The sequence below is a fragment of the Mesoplodon densirostris genome, chromosome 8, assembly GCF_025265405.1.
Source record: "Mesoplodon densirostris isolate mMesDen1 chromosome 8, mMesDen1 primary haplotype, whole genome shotgun sequence".
In the NCBI taxonomy this organism is placed as follows: domain Eukaryota; kingdom Metazoa; phylum Chordata; class Mammalia; order Artiodactyla; family Ziphiidae; genus Mesoplodon; species Mesoplodon densirostris.
Genome location: NC_082668.1, coordinates 90,375,764 through 90,390,395, shown reverse-complemented (window position 1 = coordinate 90,390,395; position 14,632 = coordinate 90,375,764). Strand labels below are relative to the sequence as shown.

Below are 14,632 nucleotides of genomic sequence, written 5' to 3'. Positions count from 1 at the left end.
AGTTCCCCGCAGAAGGTGCAGAACCCCGAGCCGTTGGGGGCGGGGGCACGAACCTCGGCGGACAAGGAGCTGAGCTGAGAGTTCCGCGCTTCCAGGCTGAAACAGGCCTTCTAGAACCCAGGCTGCAGCCCGAAAGTTCCAGGCGGGTACTGTCACTACCGTCTCGGCGTTCTTTCCCAAACCTGCCCGCCCCCTCCCCTTGGTAAACTTTTCCCGGGAACTTACCCGCCATTTCCGAGCTGCGAGCACCCGCGGCCGAGGAAGGACGAATCAACCCGCGCGCTCCCTGGCCGGAAGTGAGCACACTTTCTGACGCATTTCCCCCGCCCACCCCTCTTCTGGTGCTGGCCAATGAGAGGAAGAGATTCGAGGCGCGGGGTGGTGGAAGCGCCTCGAGAGGCGGGGCTCACACGGCAGGGAAGGCTCGGACGGTTGCCTAGCCACGGCCAGGACTGTCAGCCTCTGAGGCTTGAATTGGAGGAGGAGGCCGCAGAGGGATATTCTCTGTTGAGATGCTCGCTGGCTCGAGGAGAGTTTCTTTGGGGTTGGTTTGCATAATATACATACCGCTGGCAGTTTCCTGTGCCCCCTTAACGATGTTTTGGAGACTGTTAGAAAAACTTTTCCTTGGCCTGGACAGTAGATCCAAACACCTGAGCCCTAGTTTTACAGGTAAAATATAGGGATTGAGTTCTAGTTGCCAGAGAAAGTTTCCCGTATTTTATTTGTTTCTATTTTTGCGGTAAATAGTTGTTTAACATCGTTTTTCTTTTATGTTTTTTTAACAGTATGTATACGGTGTGATATCTAGGTACTCCTGCTTTCGCATTTTAAGTTTATGAGGCAACAATTTAGTGTAAGGAAATTATAGTAATAATTTAGGTGACCAGAACTGTTCTGGTTCTACATCTCTCAAGTCCTAGTGGCGTAACCACATCACAGGATGCTACCTGATTTGGGCCATAGGGCTTGTTAGTGTTTAGTAGCTGCTGAAACTGTTTGTCCCAGATGATAAGCCACTGTTTAGGTATCCACAAATATTCCCATGATGTCTGTACACTAGAATGCCTTGTCTCAACAAATGTTGGTTAATAGGTTTTACAATGATGATACTAGAGCTAAAATGGACCCTTGAGATGATAATCTAGAACTAACACACTTCCTCGTTTTAGAGATGTGGAAACTAAAGCCCAGAAAAGAGAAATTACCCAAATTCACACTCAGTGTACAGCCTACACAAGAGCCCAGTTCTCCAGATACTCAGCTCAATATTTGACTACATGGAGATGGCCCTCCTGAAGATAAAGATCAGAAAAGGTACTGAGAATGCTCAGATCCTTTTTCTTTAAGCTTTAATGAAACATAAGAAATTACGATCATAATGTTAAGAAGAAAACTGAAATCGTTGTCACTAATGACATTATGGATCAAAAATGGAAAACAATCTTTTTATATAATCATTCTTTCAAAATGGCAAGATTCAGCATTCCTTTCCAAAACCACCTTACCTGTAGATTGGCCAATAGCTGACCAGCAATTATGATCCTTAAAATAAGAAATCAAGAGGAATTTGTCTTAACCGCCGCAAATCTGAAACAGATTTTATGACTTTATGTGACTTTACGGTTGGTTGTAGGGAAGAAATATGTTGAAACATATATGATAATATGAATAAGAAATACGATGAAACCTATATATTATATGACTAATATTTCATATGATCTGCTTGCAGAATTGAGGTTACAGTTTTAAATTGTCCTTGTCTTAGAACTCTTCACACATATTTATTAAAAATGTCACAGAATACATGTTTAGCGAGTTTACCTAAAACCTAAATGAATGACTTCTTTCAGAAAGGTAAAAATAAAATTACCAAAAAGGAAAAAATATTTTTGTAGGGTTTTCCCACGCTTTTCAATTTATATTTTACCTTATTCTAAAGGGGATTTAGGAAGTGAATGTTACCACCATAGAATACAATTTCTACAAAAGGAATCGGCTGTCCTGCTGTATAGGAAGGAGGCAGCATAGTGGAGTGGAAAGTTCAGTGCCCTACTAGTCTCAGTTCTACTACTTTGTGATTGTGTGACCTTGTTTCATCTATTAAGTAGAGATAATAACCTTCCCAGTCATTACATTGAGTTGTTGTGAAAATCAGATGGAAAAATTTAGGAGAGAGGTTTGTAAACTGTAAAATTCTATATTAATATGAGGTGGTATTAGTATGATACCATTCATTCTAGAATAGGAAATCTGGAAAAGGCATTTTTCTCCATAGAAAAAGGCCATATTACACTGTTAGGAATGAACTAGCAACCATATGTTTGGTACAGGTTCAACTGCATATGGACTAGTAAATTTTGCCATCGTGTCTTGAAACCTCCGGAAGAGATTTAAAAAAAAAAAAAAAAAAACGTGGTATTAAAAAGATGGTTATCAGAAAGTGGATGTAGGAAATTTGAGATCCAAAAGAAAAATGCAGGTACTTGATGTGTCTTTATTTCAAAATACATGTCTCTACAGACAAATAAGAATAGCTAGTTAACTCATTTGTTTAGCTCATAGTGCAAATAGTGGGGGTGTGGTGTATGAGTTCCCAGAACAATTATCCAGAATCCCCTATCCAGCTAGATGACTTTCATATGGGATAAAAGAAAGAAAATAAAAATAGGCCAGCTCATACTGAAAACTACTGTTAGAGGAGTAACTTAAGATGCACAGCACCAACAGTTTGCACATTCCATATTTTAATTCTCATACACTACCCATAGGTGTGTAAACTAGTACTTTTTGAGAAGCAATTTAGCAATTTAAAAAATTTAACACGTCTCTATTTGTACATCCTTTGAGGTGGTAGTTCCACTTAAAAGTATTTGTCCTACAAAACCATTTGCACAAGAATGCAAAGATAAATGATCAAAGATGTTCAAGGCAGCATTAATTTTATTGGCACATTGGAAATAGCCTAAACATTCATCAAAAGGGGCTGGCTAATATGTACTGACTTGGGAAAATACTATATAATAGGTTAAAAAATAAGTTAACAACATTATAATGTTATTTTACTTGTATAAAAAAGTGTATTTTGATATAAACATAGAAAACATCCGGAAGCATAACCAACTAGTTTAACTGTGGCTCCTTCTAGGAGAGGGAATTTGGAGATGGGGATTAATCAGGGATTTTTTTTTAAATGCTGTTTGCTTCTTTTAATGAGGATGTATTGGTTTCTTTCGTAACTAGAAACTTATCAATCTTTTGGAAGTTTTTAGACATGGTGGCTAACTCTACACTCTACATTCTATAAATTATGATACACAGAATTAAAGAGAAGCAGTTTAATTGGTACAAGGAACAGTTAGTTGAAAATTAATATTTCTAGTTTTGCATTCTGTCATTGTTTACAAGCAAAGACTGGTCAAAATGAGAGAAGAGGACTATAATTGCTTATTCTTGTTTACAAAATCACCACCCAGTGATGCCCTCTTTACTTTTTGAAACTATAGTTTGTAAAAATGGCTTTAATTATGCATGTCTACTTAGGGTGACTAACACAATAATGCCTATGGTATTTCACATTTCATAGTTAAAATATTACTTCAAATATTAATTCTTTTCTCCATTCTAGCCAACAGAAAAACGACCATTATTCCTCTGTTTTAAACTTTTTTTTGCTGTTGTTTTGTGTTGTTGTTCAATGTAGAAGAGCTTCAGGATAGGAGGAGGGTGAAGAAAACTTTATCAAAGCTACTTTGATATTAAATAAATAAGACTAAAAAGTGGTGAAAATTATGACTAGAAATATTTTAAACTGATATTGTTTCAGTCATTCTGTCTTCCTTTTTTTTGATTGTAGTAAAAAAATACATAACATAAAACTGACCATCTTAATCATTTTTTAAAAAAATAAATTTATTTATTTATTTTAAATTTTGGCTGCGTTGGGTTTTTGTTGCTGCGTGCAGGCTTTCTCTAGTTGCAGCGAGTGGGGGCTACTCTTCTTTGCAGAGCACGGGCTCTAGGTGCGTGGGCTTTTTTAGTTGTGGCATGTGGGCTCAGTAGCTGTGGCTCATGGGCTCTAGAGCGCAGGCTCCATAGCTGTGGCGCCCAGGCTTAGTTGCTCGGCAGCATGTAGGATCTTCCCGGACCAGGGCTCGAACCCGCGTCCCCTGCATTGGCAGGCGGATTCTTAACCACTGTGCCACCAGGGAAGTCCCATCTTAATCATTTTTAAGCATACAGTTCAGTAGCATTAAGTATATTCACATTGTTGTGAAAGCTGTCGTTCTAATGGGTTGGTTTTCAGGCACCCCCTTTGTAACCTGTTTACCCATATCACTATGCAGAACATGACTCTTAACTTCCTATGATCTGGACACACAAAATGAAGAGCTTTTATGCCTGCTATACAGCACGGTTAAGTATTTAGTTCATAAACCTCTTCCTTAAAAGAATCATAAAAAAATAAAATAGCTTTATGGCAGTGTTTCTTCTAAATTTTTTTACAAATCAGAATTTTGAGGGAATATATATAGTTGTTAACAAGCTAAACCAACCAATCACTGTGCAAATTAGTAAAAGAATTCTTTCTGAAAATTTTGCTAGAGGGAATCCAGAATTTAATGATCTAAGAGAAAGAAACTGTCATGCTAACCGGCACCATATAATACAAAGAGAACCTGCTTCATCAGGTAAGAAGGGTGTGTTGGTAGGGTTAGGATGCGTTTAAAGAATAAAAGGTTTACTTTTACATATCTTTATAAAGTTAAATTTTGTTGTATATGAGGCAGTTTATGTTAATATAGATATGGTGTTATTTTTTTAATAGATTTTAAGAGCAACTAAGGTACTTTGAATAATACAGAATCAGGAATTTTAGAGCAAAGTGATTTTAGAAATCAGGTAATCTAGTCATTGTCATGTTTATTTGGTATACATATGCATAAAAACTTTTGCTGATATCTCTTCTATATATTAATATATTTCTACTACTGTTAATTCCTATATTAAATATTACTATTATTAACTTTTTTTACTAATTAATTAATTTATTTTTGGCTGCATTGTGTCTTCGTTGCTGCACGTGGGCTTTCTCTGGTTGCAGCGAGCGGGGACTACTCTTCATTGCGGTGCGCAGGCTTCTCATTGCGGTGGCTTCTCTTGTTGCGGATCACGGGCTCTAGGAGCGTGGGCTTCAGTAGTTGTGGCACATGGGCTCAGTAGTTGTGGCACACGGGCTCAGTAGATGTGGCTCGCCGGCTCTACAGCGCAGGCTCAGTAGTTGTGGCGCATGAGCTTAGTTGCTCCACGGTATGTGGGATCTTCCCGGACTAGGGCTCGAACCTGTGTGCCCTGAATTGGTAGGTGGATTCTTAACCACTGCACCACCAGGGAAGTCCTGCTATTGTTAACTTTTAATTTTTTAGACAAAAAAGTATATGAATACTCGTTTTTAATATTTTCTACCCCAGTCAATCACCTGTGCACCCCTGAAGATCCCTGAGTTAAAAAACCGTTTGATTGAGGTATTTTAGCAAGTAACTGATGAAGGTGATACTGTGGTCTAAGTCTCTCAGTTTGGTCCTATGTTTTCCCACTTTTTTTTTTCCTTTCTTGCTGTAGAAAGGGCTAATTTCCTTCGTGAAATACATTGCTTTGGGGAGAAAGTCACTATGTCTGGCACATAGTTGATATCTAATAAGTATTTGTTAAATGACTTTTCAGTAACAAAATCAAGAACACAATTAACTCCCAAAACAACTAAGCTTCCGCTTTTGTTCAAGCACTTCATGGCTCCTGGTATTGGAAACTGTTGTTTCCTTGCTTTAAAATAAACATCCTTGAGCATGTGATTAGAATCAGACTAAAAACTACCTTATCCATATTTAAACCATTACTACCAACATGTGTATAACACAGGTGTTTTTCTATTAAATTGTTCTCTGGATGTCATCAGGGAGTAGGGTGTGTCATCAATACAATCGCCAGGAGATGATCTTTTGCCAGAGTAAATTTATCCCTGGTACAATGGCTCCAAAGACAAAATTCCGTGGGATACATGTGTTCTTGTAGCAAGCCCAGATCATCAGTAGCCCCGGCTTTACCCAGAGAATTTTAACCCAGGTTAAATTCTAGCTTTCTTTTTTTTTTCTTTCTTTTTTTTTTCAGTACGCGGGCCTCTCACTGTTGTGGCCTCTCCCGTTGCGGAGCACAGGCTCCGGACACGCAGGCTCAGTGGCCATGGCTCACGGGCCTAGCTGCTCCGCGGCATGTGGGATCTTCCCGGACCGGGGCACGAACCCGCGTCCCCTGCATCGGCAGGCAGACCCTCAACCACTGCGCCACCAGGGAAGCCCCTAGCTTTCTTACAAAGCTCTAAGAAAGCCTAGCTTACCCTCCTTCATCAGAGATTACCCTCCTTCTCTATACCTCCTTCTCTATCTCTCAGTCAGTTGGGCACCCAAACGTTTAGAACTAAATGTATGCTGCCTTCTCCCCAAACCCAGGCCCTATTTGGAGTCTACTTACAGAGTCCAAGAGAAGTATTGGGTAAGTGGTACAGTAGGTATAACGTCTCTTCCTCCTGTTCTCCCTGGGTTTCCTGCAACAAACAGGAGTGAGGCCAGGCTGTTACTTGCAGCGGCCCCATGTTTCACCCCAAGTGAGGCTTGTGTGCTCTTCTCTCACTTCTCTCCATTTGGCTTCATTGAGGCCTGCTGTATCTGGAGCCTGCTGTGTTGACTCACCAAAGTGGGCCTGTGTATCACAGAAGGATTGCCTCACTTTCTGATCTGTCCTCCTAGCGTATAATTATGAATCATCACGTTCTCCAGTCTTAAGCCTGTTCACCCCTTATTGATAACTCCTCCAGAGCTGGAACTGTATTTGTTACCTTAATCCCTGAGTTCTTATTTGAAGTGAGAACAAATTCTTTTAACTAACATTTACTGAAGATTTTTTTTTCAGGTTAACTGTGGCATTGAATACATTTAACATTTAAATTTGCCTATATCCTGTCTTCTTAGGCCCACTCTCATGTTTATCTCCCTCCCCTCCTCTGCCTGGCCCTTAAGGACTATTCCTATATAAGTGAAATTATCTCTTTACTGCAATACTATGTTATATTCTCATTTTATGAAATCTTATCTAAAAATCTGGATGTTAACTTTAAAAAAACATGTAATGGGGCCTCCCTGGTGGCGCAAGTGGTTGAGAGTCCGCCTGCCGATGCAGGGGATACGGGTTCGTGCCCCGGTCTGGGAGGATCCCATATGCCGCGGAGCGGCTGGGCCCGTGAGCCGTGGCCGCTGGGCCTGCGCGTCCGGAGCCTGTGCTCCGCAGCGGGGGAGGCCACAGCAGTGAGAGGCCCGCATACCGCAAAAAAATAAAAATAAAAAAAAATAAATAAAAAAACATGTAATATTCTCAATTAAGGATGAATACTTGGAGAAATGAAAACTTCCATTTTAAAAAAGTTTTAAGAATAATGTCAAGGGATTCCTAAGATATTTAAAAATATTAACAAATAATTATAACATTTTATGTTATATAAGTTTTGTTAGACCAAGATCACAAGAAAAACCAGGACAAAATTTTCTTTTTCAAAAAATTGTGGCTGCACAGCTACATTGTCCTTGGATATGTAGAAGCCCTGCTGAGCTAAATTGTATGTTTCTTTCATTTGGTAAAGATTTTTGCTATTTTTTCCTTTTCAAGTGGACTTTCAAGTTATTTTATTCTCAGATTTTGAACTTCACATTATTCTTTTGAGTAAAATGCACAGAAGGACTGCATCAGGGAGATGACAAATGTCATTTAAATAGTATCAGTATGATTTAATTATCTTAGGTTTTGCTTTGCTTTCCGTTAAATAAAATAAATTAGATAATATGTTTAAATGCTAAATGACAATTTTATTTACTATTGGGAGACTTAATTGTATGTGAGTCCATATCTAAGCACAAATGAAAATTGCACAGTTATATGTTTAGTACATTACAACACGTTATACATTTATTAAAGGTAGATAAGTACTTACCTAAATCATCATTGTGACAGATAAGAATAATAGCTGTAATTTGAAAGGTCATTCTTTGGTGATACTTTATTTTTATGCTATCTAGTTCATATATATTTCTCATTGGGGTTATATAGAGTGGAGATTTTTAAAAAGATAGCCGTAAACTTTTTATCTCTTACCAGGCTTGGGTTAAGAAGGGGTTAAGGCATTCCTAGGTATGATATCAGTATGCCACAGGAAAGTCTTACCCTGCTCTAGTGTCCTAAAATATTCCAATGTTGGAGGAAGACTTCATAAATTAGAGTCTTTATATAAATATAGCAATGATGCTATAGAAATTGGAGTTAGAATAGGTTTTGGTAGATGATTTCACATTGGGTGGGCCTAAAGGAATCTTCACTAGAGGGCTCAAGGGACATGTTCTCTGAAATATCTGCACTATTAACAATTATATGTATAGACTCCCTGCAAACTGGAATGATTGCAGATAATGGAAAAAGTCAAGCATAATACTCAATTTTTAATGGAAAAGGGAGGCACTGAAAGATCATGCTCCGTTTAGTCTTCTTTGAAATACTATGGTGTTAATCTTTGAAAAACAACAACCAAAAAACCAAAAGACAAAAAAACATGATTTATAAGTCCACAGACGGTGGCCAAGTATCCATTGTCTAACATGGATTTGTGAAAAGCAACCTTGCTAAATAAACTTATTTTTACTTCTTAAAAGAAGTAAATGGCAAAAAGAAGTATGTATAATAGTATGTTTGATTAGATACATGATCATTGCTGACCCTATGCAAATTGTGTTTTAGAGAAAATTCAGTTATCTGCTCCTGGCTTTGTTTAATATATTCAGATTACTCATACAATTGTACTTGCTATATATGTACAGTTTCAAGTTCTGATTCATTCACTTAACATTATATCATAAACTGCATACTACTCTTACTTTTATGTGACCAAGTTACTAAGGAATCTGAACTTTGTGGGGATATAAACATAAAATGTTGTATTTTTCCTCTAGTCACTGCTCCCACTGTACTATGTTGAATACCCTTTCCCCCCAGGCAGATTCCATAGTTTTCTGTTCTTTTAAGTTACTCAAAGCCTAGCCTGGCCTAGTTTAAAACTTTGGTGTTTTAAAACCCCCTCCATTGTGGGCCAGACTTGTAGCCACAGGGGATATGAAATGAGGAAAGGAATATAACCAATTTTTCACTTGTTCTCCCTCGTCAGGCCCCTGAAGATTGGGCTGGGGAGAGTGTCTGGTTCTAGGATATGTTTTCCTCTTCCTTTTTCAAGGCTAATTCCTCTGGTATTGGGGGCTAGAAGTAGGAATAGAGGAGAAATGAATCTTGCTCTCTGTCTTGGTCGTCTCTGCTTCTCCGGCTGACGTTGACTGCTCTCAACGCTCTTACTGCCTCTCCCAAAGCACACATTCTTAATTCCTTCAGTGAGCAGAAAGGGGCCTCCATATTGTACCAATTCCCTGATAAGGAAACTCCGGCACCTTGCTGCTGTTATTTACTTTGTTAGTAAGTCCTCCCTTTTGGGTGGAACGCTGCAAAAGCAATTCAAGCCCCAATATCTTCCTGGTGTCACTTGACCTACAAGAAATTCATGTATCACCTCTTGTGTGCAACCAATGTCCCCAATGCAATGGACACACATAGTCTTGTCAGCTATCATATCATCACAGGATAATGAAATTTAAAATGTTAGCCAGTGCCAATGCTCTTCATATAAGGTGGGAGTGGGATGGGGAGTGATAATGATATAAAGTATAGATGTTATTGAACCCCTATTCTGTAGGTGGCCTTGAGGCCTAAGTTGATAATCATAACTTCATTTTTCAGCCCTTCATTGCATGTCCTATTATCCCTCTAAGCTCCTTGACTGGGTCTGATTCTTTATCTAGTCCAGTGCTTAAACCTTAATTCCCAAATGATCTGAATCCACTATGGACTTATCTTTGGACTTATCTTATATTGGCTATCTTTACTGAGTTGCCTCAGTTGGGTTTCAGACATAGTCATTCTTGCCCTGTTGTATAGCAGCAACTGAGTTTCCCTTTGATGATCAGGATTAATCACCACATGGCTACAGCGACCCTTTTCTGCTTTTAATTCTACAGCTCCAGAAGCTGAAAATAGCCAGTGGGCAGTTTCAGTTTCCAATTCATCTGAACCTTGATGGTGTTTCCTGATGGAAGCATTCCTCCCGCGGATATAGGACCTCAAAAACCATGAGCCCAAGGTTGTTGGGAAGAAAGACAAAAATTTCTTCAGTGGTGAAGTGAAGAAATTGGTGTGATAGTGAGAGGGTACTTTTACTTCCTCTTTTAGTACATGGATTTGTGTGTTCCAGCTACATGAGATCCTCTTTTTATCTCCAATGTTCTGATATTTTATAATGTGCCTTGGTATTGAACCTTTTTCATTCATTGTTCTGGATACACAGAGGATACTTTGAAACTCAAAACTCATCCTTTGGGGCTTCCCTGGTGGCGCAGTGGTTGAGAGTCTGCCTGCCGATGCAGGGGACACGGGTTTGTGCCCCGGTCTGGGAAGATCCCACATGCCGCGGAGCGGCTGGGCCCGTGAGCCATGGCCGCTGAGCCTGCGCGTACGGAGCCTGTGCTCCGCAACGGGAGAGGCCACAACAGTGAGAGGCCCGCGTACCGCAAAAACAAACAAACAGACAAACAAAATCCTCATCCTTTGGATTTAGAAAAATTCTTATTTTTATTTGATAATTTCTTCCCCATAATTTAAAATCTCTATTTTCTCTGGAGATCCTAGTAGTCAACTATTAGGCCCTCCGGTTTAGTTCTCTATATTTAAATATTTTTCTCCCATTCTTTGTGTATTGCCCTATTTTCTGAGAGATTTTCACAACATTTTTATTACAATCCTTTTACTAACCATTTTATTACCACTTCCTAGCTGTGTAACATTGGGAAAATTGCTTAATATCTCAGTCTGTTTCCTCATATTTGAATTGGAGATAGTAACATGAAATAACCATACTTCACAGGGTTTTTTTGAGGATAGAGTCATAAAAAGTGCTTAGAATATTGTCTGACACACAGTAAGTACTCTATAATAAATATTAGTTAATACTAGGTATTCACCAGTATCTTGTGAATTTGGTTAGTATAAGTGATCTTTGGGACATTTAGAAGACAATTTCTAACCAGATCCTGATCTTGGTGACTTTACCACATTAGGCCTTTTTTGAGAGGACCAAACAGTTGGCCTTTGGCAATCATGCCTCTCTATCTCATTATGTCCTTCAAATGCAACAATTTTTAAAGTCCTTCTCCATTTTTGCCTGTCTCTGTACCTGTGCTTACATGGGTATATTTTGTAATGTAAAATTACATATAATATCTTGTAAGAAACTCTTATTCTTAAAAAGGGAAATGATGGAGGGAAACATGATAATTCATGAAGATGGTCTGCCCCAGAAGTGTGCATTTATTCTTTTATTAAGCATCTTTATTTAACACTGCTATGTGTCTGGCACTGTGTTACTTGCTAGGGATACAGAGATTTTTGTTTTATCTTTTTCTTAATTACTTGTATTGAACATCTACTATGCTTGAGAATCTATGTGAGTTCACAGTCTACAGCAGCATTTTTTTTTCCCATTAGTGAGCCTTTTCATTGTTGTGCGTTTTTTTTTGTTTGTTTTTTGTTTTTAATTGAGGATCCCTTAGTGGTCCTGCTTCCATGAGTGGCTGTGACCGGGGAAAAGGGGAGGGAAACCAGGCAGCGCAGGGAGGGAGGGGTCATCTCCACAACATTCCATTTATACACAGAACTAAACAGACAACCACAGAGTCACTATTGCGGTTAGAAGTTGGCAGCATGGAAAAAGGGAGGAGCAAGTGGGGAACTGGGGTGTTAAAAAAATACAGGTCCCCCCACAAACAGGGGTTCCTGGGGGGAGCTTGGTCTGTTTCAACCCAAGAGGAATCAGAAGATCAAAAGCGGTTTGGGGGGCTTCCCTGGTGGCGCAGTGGTTGAGAGTCTGCCTGCCGATGCAGGGGACATGGGTTCGTGCCCCGGTCCGGGAAGATCCCACATGCCGCAGAGCGGCTGGGCCCGTGAGCCATGGCCGCTGAGCCTGTGCGTCCGGAGCCTGTGCTCCGCAACGGGAGAGGCCACAACAGTGAGAGGCCCGCATACCGCAAAAAAAAAAAGGCGGTCTGGGAAGGCCAGAACCGTCAGGGATGGAGGGAGGAGGAGGAGGAGGAGGAAGGTCCAGGGGGTGGGGAGGCTGTTTGGTAACTGGGGTGAAGGGACTGCCCTCCCTCTGCTGGGATTCCCCCCAGCCCCTCCTATCTGGCAGGAAGGGGGCAGCCTGCAACTCCCATGGGCAGGTCTGGGGCTGCCAGATGCTCCAGGCAGTGGGCTGGAGGGGGCTCACAAAGGCTTGCCCTCCAGGGAGATGAAGGCGCTGCCCCCCAGCTTCTCTGCCAGGGTGCAGAGGTCCTTGACCTCCTCATAGCAGTTTGCTTGCAATTCATGCTTGATCCCCGTCAGCTTCCTCTTGATGGCGTCCTTGGAGCTGGCATAGATCATTTTGTTCTTAAGGGGTGCACACTCAGGGGCCCAGAAGATGAACACCAGCTCCTCCTTTTTGCTCTCCTTGGTCTCATAGGTTGCATCATAGAGGGCGTAGCAGCAGTCCTTGTCTGGCAGCCTCTTGACATAGGTGGCGTAGGGGTTGTCTAGAGTCTGACCCACATCACCTACCAGGATCTCCTTGCCCTCCTCCAAGATGGTGTTCTTCTTGTCCTCGCTCAGGCAGAAGAGCACCGCCTTCTCGCGCTTCTTCACCTCCTCTGGTGTCGACGACTTACGCACCTTCATATCATTGAACGCTTTGATGGCCCCATCAGAGACAGCCACACCAGAGGCCATGTTTCTGGAAGAGAAAAGGAGAGAGCAAGGAGAGCCAGAAAAGACAAGAGCCGCTGCTGCAGCATTTTTAAAGTATGGGTCGTGAAATCAATTCAGAATGTTGAAAACAGACTTAGAAAAAAAAATAGAATAGTACAGAATAGTAAATACCAGAGTATGTTGCATGTAATAAAGTTCAATATTACTTCATGAAGTTTTTACTTCAGTGTGTACTGGGGTTGTGATAAAAAATGTCCTTTTTACTATTTAGATCTGGGGCAATAAAGTTTGAAAGCCACCAGTGGAAAAGACAATAAGCAAAGAGGTATTTACAGCACAATGTGATAAATATGATGGGGAGGTCTACGACGGGTGAAAAAGGGGGGTTAAGGATTGTTTTCTGGAGGAAGAGGTTCTTGATCTGTATCTTAAAGGATAGGCCAATTGTAATAAATGTGGAGTAAAATATCTCCAGTAAAGGAAATAGCATAAAAGCTCAAAAATCTTTGTGACTAAAGGAACAAGTATAATAGTAAGATATAAGTAAGAGGAAGGGGCTGGATCAGGAAGCTTCTATTCCTCCTCATACTGACGAGCTTGGATTTTCTACTGAAGTCGCTAGAGAGCCACTGAAGGATGGGGAAGTGACAAAATTTAGTATCTGCTTTATATGGAGCAGTTGACAGCACTGTGGAGAATGGATTTGAGGATAGTGACAGGAGGCAGAAAGTGGAGGACAGGAGGCGTGGGAGAGCAATTAGGAGGCATAATGAAGGCCATAATAATCAAAAGAAGAGATTTTAAAAAGCCTGAAGAGGATGGAAAACACAGGACTGGGTAGCTATTTGTATGTGAGGGGTAAGGAAGAGTCTGATACCCAGCTTTCTGGCTTGAGCCACTAAGGCAATGGTAATGGTCTTACAAAATATAACAGGACTAATGGCTAGTGGTTGAGCAACCAGGTAAGAATAATCAATAAACATTTAAGGGGCTTCCCTGGTGGTGCAGTGGTTGAGAGTCCGCCTGCCGATGCAGGGGACATGGGTTCGTGCCCCGGTCCGGGAAGATCCCACATGCCGCGGAGCGGCTGGGCCCGTGAGCCATGGCCGCTGAGCCTGCACGTCCGGAGCTTGTGCTCCGCAACGGGAGAGGCCACAACAGTGAGAGGCCCGCGTACCGCAAAAAATATATATATAAATAAACATTTAAGTCATACTTACATAGTTAATGTCAAGCATTTAGGTAAGTGTTAGGGCCGGGGGTGTGGATGAAGGAGGAAGGGTAGGGTAATAAGATATACCCTGGAAGAAACAGAGAAATCATGAATTCAAGATGTGGCAAATTATGGTTTCTGTGAAACCTTCTGTATATCACCCACCTTGAATTGATTTTTTCTTTTTCTAAACCTGTATTGCATAAATTTACCACACAGTTAAACATATGCATTGTTAATTAATGGTTTTACCTATGTTTTGTCTTAATACATTGTAAGATCTTTATGGAGAGGAATAATTATGTTCCCTTCATATTTCCTGCTTATGGATATCAACTATAAGCCAACACTATGTCTAAGAGATGAAGTAGAACTTCATAGCCATATAGAATTCCATATGATGAAATGTCCTTTCATCCCTTCATGGTGCTCTAGTATGTTTGAACAAAATGGGATTTGTCTCATCTACTACTGAGCAGTTTCTTC

At 40.5% G+C, this 14,632-nt stretch overlaps 2 protein-coding genes across 3 annotated transcripts in view; both read right to left on the bottom strand.

Moving 5' to 3' along the window:
- Positions 1-291, bottom strand: part of HAT1 (histone acetyltransferase 1) — a 46,373-nt gene extending 46,082 nt beyond the window's left edge. The window contains exon 1 of one of the 2 annotated variants that reach the window (XM_060106491.1): positions 226-291. In XM_060106491.1, coding sequence (XP_059962474.1) covers positions 226-232 — 7 coding nt within the window. In that variant the 5' untranslated portion in view covers positions 233-291. Of the gene's footprint in view, positions 1-53; positions 146-225 lie in introns of those variants that run through there. The other variant, XM_060106493.1, reaches the window with a different exon arrangement.
- A 12,068-nt stretch (positions 292-12,359) lies between these two features.
- LOC132495225 (cofilin-1-like) lies at positions 12,360-13,006 on the bottom strand. Its single transcript, XM_060106952.1, has one exon. It carries the CDS (start codon positions 12,952-12,954, stop codon positions 12,454-12,456), a length of 501 nt encoding a protein of 166 aa, XP_059962935.1. The 5' UTR covers positions 12,955-13,006; the 3' UTR covers positions 12,360-12,453.
- Positions 13,007-14,632: the final 1,626 nt, after the last annotated feature.

What these genes read in the sequence shown, in the direction of transcription:
- LOC132495225 (XM_060106952.1), bottom strand. Translation starts at nt 12,954, where the DNA reads ATGGCCTCTGGTGTGGCTGTCTCTGATGGGGCCATCAAAGCGTTCAAT.